The sequence below is a fragment of the Manacus vitellinus genome, unplaced genomic scaffold, assembly GCF_001715985.3.
Source record: "Manacus vitellinus isolate BGI_N305 unplaced genomic scaffold, ASM171598v3 scaffold_46_pilon, whole genome shotgun sequence".
In the NCBI taxonomy this organism is placed as follows: Eukaryota; Metazoa; Chordata; class Aves; order Passeriformes; family Pipridae; genus Manacus; species Manacus vitellinus.
In genome coordinates this window covers 2,680,115-2,692,701 of record NW_021940578.1, presented here as the reverse complement: position 1 = coordinate 2,692,701, position 12,587 = coordinate 2,680,115, and the positions used below count along the sequence as shown (strand labels likewise).

At 50.0% G+C, this 12,587-nt stretch overlaps 1 protein-coding gene across 1 annotated transcript in view; it reads left to right on the top strand.

Moving 5' to 3' along the window:
* LOC103762050 (kazrin) overlaps positions 1 to 12,587 on the top strand; it is a 19,108-nt gene that overhangs the window by 2,355 nt on the left and 4,166 nt on the right. Inside the window, exon 2 of the mRNA XM_018079397.2 lies at positions 4,541 to 4,732. Within this exon, the coding sequence (XP_017934886.1) occupies positions 4,541 to 4,732 (192 nt within the window). The remainder of the gene's footprint in view (positions 1 to 4,540; positions 4,733 to 12,587) is intronic.

The window sequence follows — 12,587 nt, the reverse complement described above, 5'->3', positions numbered from 1 at the left end:
CCCCCGAACCCCGCTGTCCCCCCCACCCCTCCTGCCGGCACAGGGGGTTTATATCAGGTTTTATTACATCCCACCAGCATGTGGCCAGGGCAGACGAGAGGGTAGGACTCTGTGTGGTGAAAACAATCATTATTTTTGAAGGTGGGGAGTGCCAGGAAACAGGGGGTAACTTGGCAAGCAGGTGGTCTCTGCATGTCCTGCCCCATCGGTGCGAGCACTGGTTGATGGTGTGAGGTCGGGGCTCATGACCCAGGGTCCTCTCCCGGAGCTGTGACCATGTGGAAGCGCCAAGGCCAAGCTGGTGTCTAACTCAGGAAGTGCTCCGAAATGGTGTTTGCAAGGATTTGCTCTCACTGGGTGGAAGCTTTAACCCAAAATCGCTAAGGAGTGTCTGTGCCCGTGTCCAGGTGTGACAGCTCGCTCGCTTGCAGCAGCAGGGGGTGGTGTTAAAAGCTTCTTTAAAAGTAAAAGATGGATGTGTGGAGCCAAAATCCACGTTTTTAGCCCAAGAAGCTCTGCTGAGCACCCTGGTGCCCATCCAGAAGGGAGCACTGGTGGCCAACAGCTCCTCTGAAGTCATAGGGGGCACCTCAGTGCTGCAGGAGATGTTCCAGGGGATGTACTGGGGATGCACAGCAGCAGGACTGCACTGAAGTGGTGATGGACACATTGCAGGCCCTTGTGCTTATCCCTTTCTCTTCTTAACCTTTATTTGGGGAGAATTGGGTGCTTACTGTAATTCCTGACCACCCAGGGAAGAAGGAGGCATTGCCTCACTTGGACAAGCCCCATCAGTCATTCCAACCCCTTCCAAATCTGCTGCAAGCAGGCAGCAATGAAATTAATGTAATTTAAACATTTCCCAGACTAATTGATGAAAACTACCATTCCCGCCGAAATAATTGGCTGTTAATTATATTTCGGTTGATAGCATTAAACTTCTATGACACTGCTGGATTCTGCATCCTTTATGCTTCAGCCACTGATTGGTGTTAACAGACAGCACAAATCAGATTTTTTGGAGTTTTTTAATTGTGGTGAACACCTCCAGACAGCATTTGGGGCTGAAGTTTCCACTCCTGCTCCTGCAAATCCCATCTCGGCCTCCTCTGGGCAGCAGATCCACTCTCTCTGTGCAGCAGCAAAGCTTTTTGCTGGCCTTGGAACAGGCATCACTTTAAAGACATCCATTTAAAAGCCTTTTTTTCCCCCGTGTAACTCAGCTGACACGATTGCTGTACACAGAGGGGACCCATGAAAGATGGATGCAGTACAAACGACAAGGCTCACGTTGGTAAATTACTGTCTCAGGTGAAAGCTGCATTTTGTGCCGCTTTTGTGAGTTTACCAGTGAGTGGTTTTTGCTTTGCTGGGCACGAGTCAAGGGGGTGGTTTTATCCAGGATGTCAGCAGGATAAATACACATCTGCATACACCTCTGTCCTGAAACGGGAAATGGAAGGGTTGTAAAGAACATTACTAGGAGAAAGTAAGGATTCAAGACCTAGAGATGAGTTGAGTTTGTATTTTAAAGAGCATCTCTGATTGTTAAGTAGCTCCCCAGCTTGGGACCCCCCTCTTGCAAAAGTGCAGAAGCTGGAAAGAGAATTCTGACAAGGACATGGAGTGACAGGCCAAGGGGGAATGGCTTCACACTGAGAGAGGGAAGGGTCAGATGGGATATTGGGAAGAAATTCCTCCCTGTGAGGGTGGTGAGGCCCTGGCACAGGTTGCCCAGAGAAGCTGTGGCTGCCCCATCCCTGGAAGTGTCCAAGGCAGGACAGGGCTTGGAGCAACTTGGGCTAGTGGAAGGTGTCCCTGCCCAAGGCAGGGGGTAGAACTGGATGGTCTTTAAGGTCCCTTCCAACCCAAACCATTCTGGGGTTCTATGATGTTGGTAGCAGCCCTGGGAGGGAGTTAGAAAGAGGAACTTTCCTTTCAAGCCTTGACTGCATGGATTGTACTTTTCAATTTCGTATATATATAAAGATATATATATTCAAAACTGATTTGGCTTTGCCATATAAATAATTTTATATATATATACATATATATAAAGTAACTATATATTGCAAAGCATAATCCATTTTTGTACAGATATGTATATCTCAAATTATATCTATATAAAAGTAAGAATTAAAGATATATATATTCAAAACTGATTTGGCTTTTATAAATAATTTTTTATATATATATATACATATATATAAAGTAACTATATATTGCAAAGCATAATCCATTTTTGTACAGATATGTATATCTCAAATTATATCTATAGAAAAGTAAGAATTTAGGATATATGGCTGATCCCAGGTTCAATAATTCATGTTCTCCATAGACTTTGGCTTGCAGCTGGTGGCATGGGGAGCGTGGTGCCTCATGCTCTTCTCCAGACTGCATTTACAGCTTCCCACAGATCTTGGATTCTGATCCTTCAGCAGTTTCTACTGGGAGTGGGAGCTGAGCATGAAGTTGGGGATGAAATTCCCTTGTTGCCTGCTTTGGAGGATGGATGCTTTGGGGTTTCTTCACTATTTTCTAACTGGGACCAGAGGGGAATGGTGCAGTTCTGGCAGACTGCACTGTACACTGTGTTATAGCAAGGAGTTTTGGGGCCCAAGGACCCCTCTGGGAGTCTCTGCTGCAGAATTCCCCCCTGGACTGCCTGTTCTTGGTCTTGTTTCCCCTCTCCCTTCCCGAGAGGGGTCCCTGCCATGTGGGGATTTTCTTGGTTCCCACCAAAATGCTGCAATTTCCAGGAATCCATTGGGATTGGTGCAAGCTGCCCTGCCCCATCCTCCTATGCTGGTTAATTTTTTCCTGGGAATACCCCTCTGTGTCTCCTGGGTGAAGTGGCATGTAAGGAAAGGTGGAAATGAGTTACCAGTGGGGGAAAAGAAATGAACAATTTGTTGCAGCCAGGGGTGTTTTATGGGACTTTCTGTGTCCGGGGAAGGCACAGGGTGAGTGTTACACAGTAAATATTCCACCGTGTACGAGCCCTTCACATCCTCTCCGGGTTCCCAGAGGCTGGAGGGGACATTTCTGCCATCCCTGGGGAAGATCCTGTTGGCCTCGGCTTCCTCTTGTTCTTGCTGTTTTGCACGGATTTCAAGAAAGCACTTTGGGCTGCACCAAACCCCCCGGCCTGGGGCTCGACTGTTCCTCGTTAGTGACTTTATTGCTGAATAATTTACAGAACGGGGCCTTGCCAGTTTTCATTCGGGAAGCATTTCAAGTATGTGAACCAGATTTTATGCCTTCCTGGCGCAGCTGCCGGGGAGGAGCCGCCTCTCCCTGTCCTGCCGCCGGCGCTGCCGGCAGGGAAGCGGAGCGGGCAGCACACGGGCAGAGGGACCCAGGGACAAATAAGGGGGAAAAACCCCGATATTCCATGCCCAGTTGGTGTCCCCTGGGCTGGCTGCTACACAGGGACACTGGGAAGAGGAACCAGCTGTGGTGGCTTGGAGAGGGGTGCGTGGTTTTAATTTTTGTTTAATATTTATTGTGACTGTGGAGCGTGTGTTGAGGTGGGTGTTTTCTTCTCCCCGTGTCCATGGGCACGGTGCAAACCTGAGAGGATGTGGGTGTGCCATCCCTGGAAGTGTCCAAGGCCAGGTTGGACAGGGCTTGGAGCAACCTGGGCTAGTGGAAGGTGTCCCTGCCCATGGCAGGAGGGTTAGACATGCTTGTCTTTAAGGTCCCTTCCAGCCCAAACCATTCTGTGATTCTGTGAAATCAGTAAGCTACTTTGGGATAAGTAAGGGCTTTTCTCTGCTTGTTTTTTAAAGGGGAAGGAAAGCAAACCAAACTCAGCTGGAGGATTGCAGTGGTGCACACACAGCCCCAAAGCGTTTTGCAGGATGAGGGCGATGGGTGCAGTGTAGAAATGGCATTATTATTACATTAAACAGTGGATGTGGCTGTAGGAAAAGACATGTCTGGAGCTTTCCTCCAGTGCCTGTTGTGGAGGGGATCCAGGCTGGGATCTGCTGGGATGCTCCTGCAGTGCAGCTGCTCGGAGGAGTGAGCAGTCACTGGGTGTAAATCTGCAAAATTCAGGGTTCAGGTCTGCATGTGGAAGTGTCGTCTTCCCTTTTCCTGTCTCATAGTGGGTTTGTTGGTTTTTGCTGAGTGTGCCCTGAGCACGTGGGTGGCAGAGCTGAGGTGTGTGGGACTTACTGGAGCTCAGGAGGCTCTGTTGGATCCCAGCCATGTGAGCACCCTGTCAGTGAGTGCTTTGCATGGAAAAGTGCTTCTTTGCTTATTATCCTTACATTAACATTTAGTTTTAATTTTTTAATGCAAAAGCAGCACCCGGTGGGGACTTCCCCCTCCCTCCCGGCGCCTTCCCGTGTCATCCCTCCCCCTCCTCCTCTGTTCCCAGAATAACGCCGGGTTTGGGCTTTGTGCAGAGCAGTTTTGCCGGCGGGGAGGGGTCACCCCAGCGGCAGCGTTTCCCTGGGGTTTGAGTTTCCAGCGGGGGCTGTGCCGGGAGCCCGTCACTCACTTCCTCGCATTGTGTCTCCTCTTCCTCCAGCGCTGCTGCGGGAGGAGGTGGCCCAGCTGCAGGAGGAGGTCCACCTGCTCCGGCAAATGAAGGAAATGCTGACCAAGGACCTGGAGGAGACGCACGGCAGCAAGTCCCCCGAGGTGCTCTCGGCCACCGAGCTGAAGGTGCAGCTGGCGCAGAAGGAGCAGGAGCTGGCACGTGCCAAGGAGGCTCTGCAGGGTAAGGCTGCGCCTCCTTCTTCCCCTGCACCTCTCCCCAGCACCCTAAACTTTCAAGGATTGTTTAATGAGGGAAGGGAAAGCCATCCTTTTCATTTGGGCTGTGCAGAGTGTGCTCACCATGTGCATGTGGGGGGGGGTTTGGTCTCCCTGGGACCCCCTGATCTCCTGCCCCTGCAAGAGGGGGTGTGGGGCCAAGAGGGACTGGGGTGCAGTGATGGGCTGGGAAATGGGGTGTGGGGGCTGTTTGCAGCATTGCAAAGGAATTCCTTCACAGCTGTAGAGCAGAGCCGGGGCAGCAGCTGAAATGCAGCTGGAGGTGGGGGTGGGTTGGATTTGAGCCCCTCAGACTTGTTAGGGAAGCAGTGAGTTTCCTGGTGACTGCAATTTTCCTTATCCTGCATGGAGTTACCTCCAGGTGATGTGTGGGGTCTCCTCCTTCCTCCATGCCTGGTTTGGATGTTTTTATGGCAGTCAGGGCCATGCTCTCCCTCCCTCACCAGCACAGCAAGCCCCGGGACTGGGCTGTGCAGAGCAAAACGCAACATTGCAGCTTTTCCACCCCAAAAACGAGCTGACAATAAATCCAGGCAGGATGGTTTGTTAGCTGGAGCCAGGGGACGATCCTGAGCAGGGAAAGCTCTCACACGTCAAACCCTGGCAGCGCCGTGGCTCTAAATATCATCTCAAATCCCCAACATACCGAGTATAACTTGCACTTGTCAGCTCATGTTTGCGGATTATGAGGAGAAGCTGTCAGAAGTTTTCAGGCTCAGAGGCTGAGCAGCACGTGGGGAGCTCAGGGGGCCACCACATCTCCCCCTGTCCGGGATGCCGAGATGCTCGGGAAGGCAGGGAATTGGGCTGAGTCAGTGTTTGGGGAAGGGAGTTCAGAAAATTTTATGTGATTGCTGTCTGATTTACCAAAGCATCCCCATGTATCAGTAGCAGCCAAAATACCTTCAAAATCCTGCCTCCCCCGACGCCAGCGGTGCAGCCTCCGGCAGCAGGAAATGCTCTGGGTTTATAGAACTGTAATTGGAGGAGAAAAACCTTAATTAGGGAATATTTGCTCTCTGTGTGTGGAAGGGGAACTGCTGATTAATGCAAAATGCAGAAAAGCAGAACTATTGTAATACATGTGCAAAAAAGAAATACGAGCAAGAAGTCATCTAAGAAGCTGCGGTGAGGTCATACGAGCTTCTGTGGAGGAGAAAAAGTTAATTTGGCTTGAAAATCGTGATTATTTAAATAACAGTTTAAATATTTAAATAATATAATGTTGGGGTTTCTTATTGGGCTTTTATTTGCCACAGTTGGAGCCCCTGGGGTTGGTTTTCCAGGACTTCTCTGCAGGTGTGGTGCCTAGGGAGAGGGAATGTCAGCTGGCACTTGGAAAGGCACATTGCATGAAGCCTTTTTCAGTCGATGCTTCTTCCCTCCTCTGCAATATTGGGAGGCTTTTGAGTCGTTTGGAAGAGCTGACTGGGCTGGATCTGGGCTGGAGGCACTGGGCAGCAGAGCAGGTTTGGCACGGTGACTGGGACGGATAAAGTGAAAACGGGATCAGCAGCTGGAGGGGGAAAAAAAAGTCCTTTTTCCTTTCCATGAAAAATTGTCCATAGAGAAACGTAGCCAAAAGGGGAGGAAAACCAGCACCTGGTGACTGGTTCTGCCAGGAGAAATGCATCTGCTGATGGACACACTGAGGAAGTGGTGGCTCTGTGTTAAGGGACTGTGGGATAAGCCAGAGCCAGGAGCGCAGGGAAACTTGGCCGTGCTGTCCTGTAGTTCAGGGATCTGTGACAGTCGTGTTCTGCAGGCAGAAAGCACCTCCCAAGAGCAGCTTCCCGCTCCCAGCCTGCATTCCTGCCCCCCAACATCCCTGCCTCCCTGCATCCCTGCACAGCCCCGTGTCCGGCAGCGTCGGCCGCACCACCCCTGTGCCTGCAGCGTCCCGCGATCCCTGTTGGGTCCTGTGGAATGTCATTAGCAGATGGATTCTATGGAAAGCTGTCATCGGTGCTGGCTCGGAGCCTGGAAGAGCAGCACAGCTGGTTCAGATGGATCTTGGATCTTGGAGGGGGTTTACCAGTGGGGTTTGCTTTTGGGGGCTGCAGCACCTTTTGAGAGCCTTTATTTTGCGGGGCCTCGCAGGGTTTGGTTTGTGACGGTCTGGGTGGAGGGTCCCCCTTTGGAGGTGCATTCCCAGCCCTTTCCAACAGCATTTGGCACAGGGATAGAGCTGATCAGACCGTGCAGCATCTTCCCTGTGCTGTGTTACCAAGCCCTTGCTGCGGAGGGAGGGAGGGATCTGGCCCAGCACAGGATGCTCTGCAGGATTAACTCGACCAGTTTCTGTATCCCTGGCAGCATGTGCTTTATCCATCGTTATTCCACTTTTTCCTGGGCTAATTCCAGCCCTTGCACTTTTTTTAAAATCAATTAACATCTAATTAAAATTCCACAGTGCTACATCCTATGTCCCTCTCCTCCTTTGCCGGGACTGGGACTCTGAATCGTGCTTCCAGCATCAATGCAGTTATTATTATTTCCCCAGCCCTGGCTGGAAAGTTATGGATGTGGTCTGGATTTCTGATGTGGGAATCCCCAAAGGGAGAAGTTGCAGACAGCTTTATTACTGCTGGTCCTGCTGTGGGCAGGGATGGTGCCCGAGCGCCTGGGGGGCTCGAGGAGCCTCTTGGCCAGGTGACATCCATGAGCATGTGGGCTAATGGCAGAAACCCCATTTCTAGGAAGGTTTATCCCATATGCTGGAACTCGCCTGCAGGATTATCATGCGGAGAGCAAACCTGGTTTCTGTTTCCTTTCTGAGTGCCAAAGTGGAAACCTCAGGCTACCTTTCCCTGCTGCTCGGGAAGGTGTGAACTGACTTTGTGTCTGCTCCACAAATGGGTTGTAGCCTGGTCTCCTCCCTCCCAGACCCATATCTTGGAGCTGTGACCTTCCCAGGGGTGGTGTTTGGGCTGGGAAGAACCTCCTGGAGGAACTCACAGCACCCTCAGATTGCTGCAGTGATGGGGTGGGTAGCAGAGAAATGGGTGGATGGGTGTCCCAGAAGATGGATGTCCTGGAAGACTGGTGTCCCAGAGAATAGATGTCCTGACAGATGGATGTTCCAGCCATGGACCCAAGCAGGGAAGCCTTTTCCATCATAAGGACATGGAGCTCTGTACAGAAAACCTGTTGTTCTCTTTTGAAGACCCACCTTAAATTTTCAGAAGTCATTGGTCACCTTGTTGGCCGTTGGGGTCAGGTTTGGAAAGCCCTTGGCCTCGTAGCAGGGTGTTTCCAGGTAAATTCCCCCAAGGTGAAACACCTCTCCTAGCTTTTTCCTGAAATTTGACTTTGGACTCTAATTTCCTGCCTGCTCCATGCCTCTGCACCCCCAGGAGTGAGTGCTGGCTCTGCCTGACACCACGTAACACTGACATCTTCAACGTCAAGATCTTCCTGACGTGACGGCTGCGCCCAAGGAGCCAACGCGCCGGTTTAAGTACAAAGCAAGGAACAGCTCTGAGATCCCTGCACAGGGCTGACCGATTTTATGGGTTAGTCATGGTGACAATATTGAATTTCATGGCTGGGAGGGAGAAACAGGAGAAATTAAGTGAATGTTAATGGGACAGGATGGGTTCACACGTTCCTGTTGCGCGGGGCATCGCCGAGGTTTGAGCGGTGCTCCCTGGGGATGCCCTTTGCTGCGTTACAAAATCCAGGGTATGATTCAGTGAGTGATAAAGGAAGCTCTGATTCTGTTCCTGGCATGAAAATTCACATTGTGTGAGGCGAGAGAAGGGCTTGGAAGTGGATGGGAGTCATGGGAAGCTGCTCTTTGGAGGGTCAGAGGCAGGCTGCATCTGCTGCCGGTGCCCTGATGTGTGTTTGGGCTCTGCTGCCTCATTCTGGGAATGTGAAGCTGGGCAGAGATGATGTCTCTATGTTTTTCATCTAATATCATATAATATCAAGGTAATAAAACTAATTATTATGTCCTCCAAAAGCTCATCTGGATGGTGTGGCCACCATCACCTGACATGGCCAGGAGTTGGACTTCAGTGATCCGTGTGGGTCCCTTCCCACTCAGGATATTCTATCATTTATTTTCCCTTAATTTGATATTATTAATTTCAAAGGGGAGGGGTGGTATTTATAGCAGCCCCATCCTGAGGGGAGGTGCCTGGTTTTAGGATGCAGGAGCTAATTCCCAGCTGGAAGTTGTTAGATGGTGAGGCCAGACTGGGGCCACATAGTAGTAGCAACCATCAGTGGTGGCATCACTGGGTGGTTCCATCCGTGCTGCTGCCTCAGACAAGGCTGTGCCACTCCTGTGGAGCAGCTGGACTTTGGCTCATCTCGTAGAGCTGGAAATAAAAGGCACTGAGGGGGTGGATTTTTAATTGTTTTGGCAGCAGGAAGAGCCCAGCGCGGAGCTGGTCCCGTTACATCTCTGTGTCCATCATCCTTCTCCCAGAGGACCAGTGCTCAAGGGATGGATCATGTGGCAGGAGGTGGAAGCTCAAATAACACAGGGTGACTTGTGCAGGTGGGGATAGGGGGGGTGGAGTGAGAGCTGGGGGGTTCACCCAGCCCATCTCCCCCATCCCTTGCTGCCGAGGCTGGTGCTGAGCTGCCAAGTCCAGAGGGGGCTGGTGGGTCCCCCCCTCTCCTTCTGCCACATGCCTTGGGTAGGAGGGGAAAATAAATAATGCAAATAAGAGAATTACTTTCCACTCATGGTCTGGGTTTAGGATTTCTTGCTTCTTGTCTTATGAACAGGTTGGAGGTTTGGCCAGAGCCCCCCGCGCCGATGAGCTGGGCGGGAGTTTATTTGGATATTCGTGGGGGGGTTGGGATATAGAAAGCTCGCCCTGGATCATCAGATTAAAGGAAAAAGCCATTTCACCTCCTTGGATGGCCCAGATAGCCAGTGAAAATCTGCTTTATTCCTCCTTGGCTGGCCCTGCCGTCGCACCGTGGATTGCAAAGGCTCGTTTTCCCCGACCGAGTAATTAGCTGGGCTTGTTTGCTGAGGAGGAATTAGGCTGCTGCAGCAAGTGGGGTTTGGTCCAGGAGCTCCTGGCAGCCCTCGTGGCTCACTTCTGCCTCACTTTTTATTTTTCTCCTGCCTTTTTCAATTAATTTCCCATTAATTTGGTTTGGAATGAAGTTCTCAAATGACTGATAAATCTTCTTTAGGCTTAGGAGCTAATCGGTTTTGGAGGAGGGAGAGTAATAGAGGGGAGGAAAAAAAAGTGTGTTAATTTTAGCAAATCTCTCAAATATGAACTGAAACAAATGGCAAATTGTCCTGTTGGGTTAACAGAAAAAAAAAATCTACTCTTACAATACCCAAACTTCATAATCTTCTTGCAGTACTGATGCATTGGCATAAATATTGGTAAATATTAGTAAGTTGATATATATGCAGCCTTGGGAGATAGTTACCCTTCTCCTAGTAGTACTTATGAGCACCTTTATTTTTTTTATGGGTGAGTGATGAAGTGTTTTCTGTAAATCTTTAAAGGCCCTGAATGCTGCCACTAATTAAAGGAATTTGTATGCTATGGGGGACTCACTATTTAATTAAATTCGTTGGGAGTCTTTTGTCACCTCCAGCATCAAAGAGTGGCAAATGTGACTTAAAACTTTTATAAGAGCCTCTCGTTATCCTCGAGGAAATTAAATATATGTGAATACGTGTCTGTGGGGTCTGGATCTCACCTTGGTATGGCTCAGTCAACTCATCATTAATTTTTCTTTCTCAGCAAGTTTTTAGTTCCAGTGAAAGAACTGGACAGAGGAAGGTTGTGGTTAAATACACACAGGCAGCAGGAAAGGGCTTTTTCAAAGACTTAGCTGTGGTTGTGATTGTTTTTAGAGGGTTTCTGTAGTGATTTCTTAAGCTGGGAATAAAAGTAAGGGAAGTCCCGGTGTCAGAAGGGGCTGAGTTGTCCCAGGAGGAGCTGTGTTCACTGAAGTGAGTGAAGAATACTCCCAAGAGCTCCCTGTTATGGGACAATCTGAATTTTTGTGGCATTTCCTACATGGTTTTCTGTGTTTTGTTTTACCTCTGATGCTTAATGGCAGAGTAGTTTGTCTGAAGAGTTTCATCTCTTGGTTTCTAACAGATAAAAATCTCTGTTGTCCCAGACATCTCCCTCTTCTTCCGCTATTTAGTCTGATTTAATCATTTTTCCCACCTTTTTATCCTCTGATCTGCAAGCCCTCTCCCTTTTCTCGTGGTTCCATCCTGAGCATTTTCTTTATCCTCAGCACACACTTACAGTAAAAAAAACAGTAAAAAAGTAGAATAAAACCAGTGCACAGAAGGAAGTTCCTACCTGAGTGAAACTGTCCGAGCTGGTGATTGTGAGAGGCTGGGGTGGGATGCAGGAGGTGCACAGAGCTGGGTGAGTGGAGGGGCTGCTCTTATTTTGGGGGCTATTCCAGCACATTGTCAGGGCTGGGTGATCAATGTTATCAGGTTATTCTGCCTGAGGGTGCCTGGGGGCTGCAGTGCACGTCTGGTAATGATGCTCTCCCTGCTTGCAAACAGGTGGAAATGACTCACTGAGGGTCCCCAAGCAGAGGAGGGTGGGAGCAGAACATCCCTGTGCTGGCACAAGGCAGAGGCACCAAACCAAGGGTGCCAAAGGTGCCTGAGGCAAATCAATCCCTTTGAAGCATGACACAGTCGTGGTTTCCTGGTATTTCGTGTATATTGTCTTTATCCCACACGTGCCTCACCAGGGGAGACACTCTGTGCTGTGGTTTAAGCCCCCAGTGAAGTGACTCATCACAGGGTGTAGAAAACACAGCGTGGATTTCTGTAATCTAATGGAAAAAGATGGGATGTGTGCATGGAGACAGGTCCCACTTGTGATGCTGCATCATCTTCTAGTGGTTTTTGTAGTGCAGGCAGCTCCTGGAGCTTCGGGGCTGGTTTTTCTGGTGAGTTCAAGGGGGTTTAGGATATTTTTTTTTATTATAGAGGGGCAACTTGCAAGACTCAGCTGATCACAGTGAGTGCAGGGAGTGTTGGAGGGGCAGATCGTGTTTCATACCATCCTGCTCCCTTAGGAACAGCACTTCCTCAGGGTTGAAAAGCATGAATGTATAATAAAAAGCAATATTTGTATTCTGATCCCTAAACTGGGTATTATTTCGGTGGGGATGGGGTGTATCTGGAGCAGGGAGCTACAGGGCATTTCTGCAGTGCTGCCAAGGACCAAGTTCAAGGTTGGGTGAAGCATTAATGTACAGAAATGACTGAAAGTCCCTCTCCTACCTCATATTTCTGTAATTCCCCCTGGATTACCAGCCTTCCGCCGCTGTCCCGGTGTCACTGGTCCCTCGCTGGTGACTGGGACAGGGAAAACTGGAAGGTTTTGGGTTCCTCTCAGTGCTGTTGAAACACCCCATTGCATCCTGTGGTGCTCCTGCTCTTTCCCCTCATGCCAACACAGCATCACTGAGCTGGAAGGGGACGCTCGGGGAGCCCTGGGCTCGTGGGAGCGCTGCTGGAACCCGCCCCGCAGCTAAAAATAACCGGGCTGTGGTTTATTTATCCTGGAAAGGGAGCAGCAGGTTTTCCTGTGCCGGGCCCTGAGGCTGAGGCAGCAGTTTTGCTCCGGAATCTCCTTTTCCAGGGGGCTGAGCTGCCCCTTGGAAGGGGGGGTCGATGATGAGGAGCCGTGGTGGCGACACGATGGGTCTTTTGGGGCTGCAGCGATTGGGGTGAATTAGGTGTCTTCTCCCAGCCCAGCCCCTGGGATTGTACTTTTGGTACTTTTTCATAGAATCATAGAATCAGCTGGGTTGGAAGGGACCTC